Genomic DNA, 5,492 nt, shown 5'->3' on the forward strand with positions numbered 1-5,492 from the left:
ATGATGGATGTTAAAACTTGTGGTCCAGTATTTCAGCTTTGGAGCTGATTGATTAATAAATGTTTTGGGTAAAGTTTTCCTTTCAGCCACCCTGTTGGATCAGGAGTGGTATTCCAGTATAACATACAATCTTTAATACAGAGGAGAGGATACACCTTTGTAGCCTGACTTTCCTGCTTCATTCAACATTTTGTCAAGATTTTAATTTAGTTACAGTTTTCTAAAATCCACATATTTCCTGTTAAAATCATTGTTGAGTTTTACGTTGATTGATTTTACTGTATTCTGCTCATCAGCAGGTATTTGTTGGCTTTTAGCAGATAAACTCCATATCAGTAATGCATGGCTCTTTTTCTGCTGTTGACATCAGATCATAACAAAATGTTCAATTCTCGTTCCAGATTCTCTCAGCGGTTTAGAGGTTCAGGTGAAGTCGAGTTCTTTGGGAATCTGTTGTGTGCAGCAGCAGAGAGAGAACAGCAGACAGGAGAGAAGATACTGGAGCTGTTATCATCAGTGTGCAGATATCAATCATTCCCTCTTAGATACATGGATGATGAATATTATCAGTGTGATTTCCTGCTGGATCTGTGCTCCCACCTGAAGGACTATGAGACTAAAACAGGCTTGAGGGTCCTTCCATCATTACAATCAGTTTTCCAGTCAGCTCTTGCAGTCTGGTCCATAAACCTCTCAGAGAGAAAGACCTCCATCCTCCTGGAAGTGCTGAAACTCCAACCAGAGAAGAAACCATTGGAGCTGACAGGCTGCTCAGGTGAAGAGAGTGAAGTGAGGAGTTTCCTACAGTGTCTGCCTTATATCTCACAGCTCAGGTAAATGAATTGTACTTCACATGACTTCAGTGGACATTTCTGGAAACTCTTTGCAGCTGATTGATTAATAAATTTACATTTATTCATTGGTGGTGATAAATGTTTGGGTAAAGTTTTCCTTTCAGCCACTCTGTTGGTTCAGGACTGGTATTCCAGTCTAACATGCACATTTCTGGAAGCTCTTTGTTTCTGTCATCTCAGTCAGAACTCAGTCTGGCCAAAGCAAATTCCCCCCATGCAGCTTTGAAAAGCAACATTACAGTAACATTTGTTCAACAGAGGAGAAATGGAAGAAGAGAGTATGTCTTTGGCTTTTTACCTGTTAACATCTTGGCTTTTTCACTGGTTGTTGACATAAGTGTAGTTCTAATACAAAAGATGTGAGTTTTTTGGGAGCGCAAGTTACGCACACCCTGGGGGCTGAGCCCCCTGTCTTTCAGTCCTACTGACGTCAGTGTGAACAGCCCAAGCCACGTTGAATCTGATCTCTTCCAGTTTGGATTTGGGCCACTTTCATATGTGGTCTAAATACGATACAGGTCTGATTTTTGACAAAAAGTCTCAATCTGGAATTCATGCTACTCTGACGTTACTCTATAGCAGCAATTCTGCACTAGCCGGAGCTGTGGTGAACGAAAAGCTCCAGAAAAAACATTACTTAACATGTGTTTCTCTTTCTCCTTGACCTTGTTATCATCTGCATCGCCGCAGTAAAGAACCCCGTACAGAACAGAGCAGGCATGAAAATTACAGGTTTAGTCAGATAATAGATGGGCACTGAAGCATGGTGTTAAACAGGCCTGGAGGTGAAGACCGTACTGTTTATTATCAGGATGCAGCCTCTGCTGCTCTGTGTCGCCTCGCGTACACGAACACACATGCGGGCTCACGCGCAACGAGCTAAATGAAAGCGGTCTGTAGTTAAGCTTAGATTGCCCTGTATCTTCAATCTGCACATTGTCGCCTGCACTGAATCACGCAGACACAGAGGGAAGGAGGACAGGAGCTAGCTGCCTGATCTGCGTGGCTTCGTTGCCTGCCTGAACTAACCCTATGCTTGATTTGTGAACGTTGGTCAGAAATTAGGAGAAATGCGACCCAGTGAAGAAATTGTGAGAGGGCAATGACATACAGGAGTCTCCTGTGTAACTTGTGAGGGTTAGCAAGTAAGAGCTAACTGGAGCTAACCTTAGTGGCCTCCTTAGTTTGGGCCACATTTAAATAATAATGTGACTGTCAATTTAAAAAAATCTGATCTCTGCACTAAATTGGAATAGAGCATTACGGCCTGAAGTGTGAACGTAGCCTTAGATAATACTCGAGAGCCTCAAGACTTCTGTCATGGAATATATTAGTGTAGAGGCTTTCCAAATCTAATGTGACCAGAATTACATCATTAGGTAACTCTTTTAATGTTGATATATTGTTGATTAAATCAGTAGAGTCCTTAACATATGATGGAAGCAATCGTGGTTTCAGAAAATGATCAACACAGTGAGATAAAGGCTCTGATAGAGACTCATGTAAATGCTCCGTACTTGTATAGCGCCTTTCTAGTCTTTTCGACCACTCAAAGCGCTTTTTACACTACATCTGCATTCACCAGTCATACACATTCATACAGCCGTTTGAGCCTAAGTGCTCAAACGGAAACTAACATTCACACTCACTCATACACTGGCGGAATAGCCGCCAGGGCAATTCGGGGTTCAGTATCTTGCCCAAGGACACTTCGAGACGCAACCAGGGGGAGCCAGGGATTGAACCGATTAACGGCCAACCCGCTCTGACTCCTGAGCCACAGCCGCCGCAATAGCTGCAATAGCTCAGCCTTCAGAAGGACTCGCTGCCTCCATTGGAACTGCTCATAATTGGCTGCTTCAACTCAGTTTTGATTACACTCAATTCTCAGTAAATTCTCAGAATTACACAACTTGTCAATATCATGATATTTCATTTAATTTACAAAAAATGGTCAATATCAGGATATGAGATTTTAGTCATTTCTCCCAGCCTTAGCTATGGATATACAGTCCAGGTAATAAGATAAGAAGTGACTGTTATAAGTGTTGGCTGATGTTACAGAGACAACAAACATTATGTTCAACGGCGCAAACATCTTTTAGTGAAATTTGCAGTTTTGGATCTGAAACAGGCCATTTATGTGATTCCTGATGCAGAAATGGTTTTAACTATTGTTTAACATTAAAAATTTGTGACCAATGTAGAGCATTTTTCTTGCACACGGATTTAATGAATGAAAACAACCCATAGAATGAAACTGTTATAACTAGAATTAATATTAGATTAGTGGTAAGCTATAAAATACAATATGATTTGAAATGATTATCATTATAGTAACATTTTATAATTTATTAACATTATTAGTGCTGGGCAACGATTAAAATAATAACACGTTAATGTGCCCAGCCCTAAACATTATACTAACAGTATACTATTAAATGAACTCTATTCTGTTCATTTAAAGTTACAATATTATACTAATACACTCATTTATACTAGTTCCTCCTCCAGGTTGTGGATTGTGTCTCTGCAGTGGACAGATGTAGATTTTGTGCCAGTATGTGCTCCTTCTACCCGCCTCCTCTTGTTCTGTTTTACTGAAGTTATTGTTATAATGTACAGTAATCTTGTTAACATAAAGTGTGGCGTGAGTTGTGTGGGTGGTGCTGGTGTATTGTGTATCCGTCCCGGGTTTAAAAACTACAAGTCCCTATGCCACAATGCGTCAGCCACTGTAGTTTTCTGTGATGAGTGTTTTCTCTCAGCACTGTGAGCAGAGTTTTACGTGTCAGATTTTCAAATAATCTGTTTCTATATTTTTAAAGGCTGAATGTCCAGATAGCAGGGTCTTCACAGTTTCACATCATAACAGCACACAAGCAGAAGGAACACACACATATATCTTTGTCAACTTCTTCCCCCGTGATGAGTTTGCACTCCTGTTACGTCATTGCTGTGTTGGAGAGTGTGACAGCTGCTGGGATGAAGGAGCTGCTCCTTCTTTTAATGTGTTGCAGCAGTCTGATGCTGAAGGAGCTGCTCAGAGACCTCACCGTCTCCTGCAGGGGCTGAGAGGTGTCGTCCATGACTGATGTCAGCTTGGCTAACGTCCTCCTCTCACCCTCCTCCTCTGTGGAGTCTGGAGGGCAGTCCAGGACATAATGGTGCGTTCCATTTAACATGGGAAGTCGGAATTTCAGAGTCTGAAATTTCAAAGATAACGCCCCCTTAAGTCAGATTGCAAACTTGGAAAGTCGGTAGACGGCACTACCCCAACTTCATGATCCAAGATGGCTGCTCTGAGTATCAACAGCTAGTGAAAGCTGTAGTTTATACTGTTTATTAGCACTTCTGTGTACTTGTGTCTTATAGAACTTTTTGTACACAAAGTGCCGTCCAACTGCTATTTGTACACGTGTTGCTACAGTGTTCAGTGTGAGTAAATACCACACAACGCATTTTGTATCAACCGGTGTAACCATGGCAACCTGGCTAGTTGTAACCAACGGCTGGCGGAGCGAGGTTTTCCGATTTGTAACTGGAACGCCGTCAACTCGGGTGTGACGTCATTCTCTGCTCCAACCTTCAACTTCCGAGGTTAATGGAACGCAGCATAACTAGTCCTCTTATCCAGTTTAATGAGTCTTTACATTTATTCATTTAGCTGACGCTTTTATCCAAAGCTACTTACTATTGCTATTTATATCAGAGGCCGCACGCCTCTGAAGCCACATGGGGTTAAGTGTCTTGCTCAGGGACACATTGGTGTCTCACAGAGAGCTTCTAGCTTCCCATCAAGGTTCTCAAGCCTCACGCATTCACTGAGACACTCGCATTTCAAGCAGCTCACACGCCACAGCTTGTATTTCTCACGCTGAGAAGTAAGAGATAACGCCACAAAGTTGTCCCGCTATACAATTAATGGTCGAGGCGCAGGCATATGGCGTTATATGTCGAGTTCATAGCTTTCTCTGTACCAAGTATCAGAGCCGGTAAGCCAATCAGAAATTAGAATTTGTTGTTTCCGGGTAAATTCCGCTGAAAGCATGTTCGTTACCAAGCAACATGGATGCTCGCGCGCACACGGAGGTGAATTAGAAAGAGTCAGTGAATGTGGTAACTGTAGGTGCCCGATCTGTTTTTCTTAGCATTTTGATTTTACGATTCCTGGACGAAGATAGTGAGAGCAGCTGATGTTGGGGAGTACAGACAAATGTGTGCTAAATCATTATTGAAGCAGTCAAAAACTCTCCAACCTCTTTGCAACCGAAAGCTTTGGCTGTTTTGGCCAGTGGTGGAAAAAGGATTCAGATCCTGTTTTGAGTAAAGGTGCTTTCAGACCAAAAGCGAAGCGAGCGTTAGGGGCGGTGAGTTTACATACAAAGTCAATGTAAAGACGCGGAGAGACGCGATTTCCTGTCGGGCGGGCGAAGCGACGCGAAGGGTGCGGGGCAGAGCGGGGGATTGAAAATCTGCAGGCCGGCTGACAGCTGCTGAACTTGGGCTAGAGGAGCAGGGAACAGCGCTGCAACCTTCGGAGAAATAAACACCCGTAGTCGGTCGGATTCGGCTCTGACAACTATGCCGTTTACTCGCGGGAGGAGCTCCGAGTTAACGGTTTTTATTAAATTAGCT

General features: G+C 42.8%; 1 protein-coding gene across 1 annotated transcript in view; it reads left to right on the forward strand.

The window, feature by feature from the left end:
- The window catches only part of LOC123966793, a 1,748-nt gene extending 911 nt beyond the window's left edge, over positions 1 to 837 (forward strand). The window contains exon 2 of the mRNA XM_046042904.1: positions 402 to 837. Within this exon, the coding sequence (XP_045898860.1) occupies positions 402 to 837 (436 nt within the window). The remainder of the gene's footprint in view (positions 1 to 401) is intronic.
- The last annotated feature ends 4,655 nt before the right edge of the window (positions 838 to 5,492 follow it).

Source organism: Micropterus dolomieu, unplaced genomic scaffold (assembly GCF_021292245.1).
Source record: "Micropterus dolomieu isolate WLL.071019.BEF.003 ecotype Adirondacks unplaced genomic scaffold, ASM2129224v1 contig_14239, whole genome shotgun sequence".
Classification (NCBI taxonomy): domain Eukaryota; kingdom Metazoa; phylum Chordata; class Actinopteri; order Centrarchiformes; family Centrarchidae; genus Micropterus; species Micropterus dolomieu.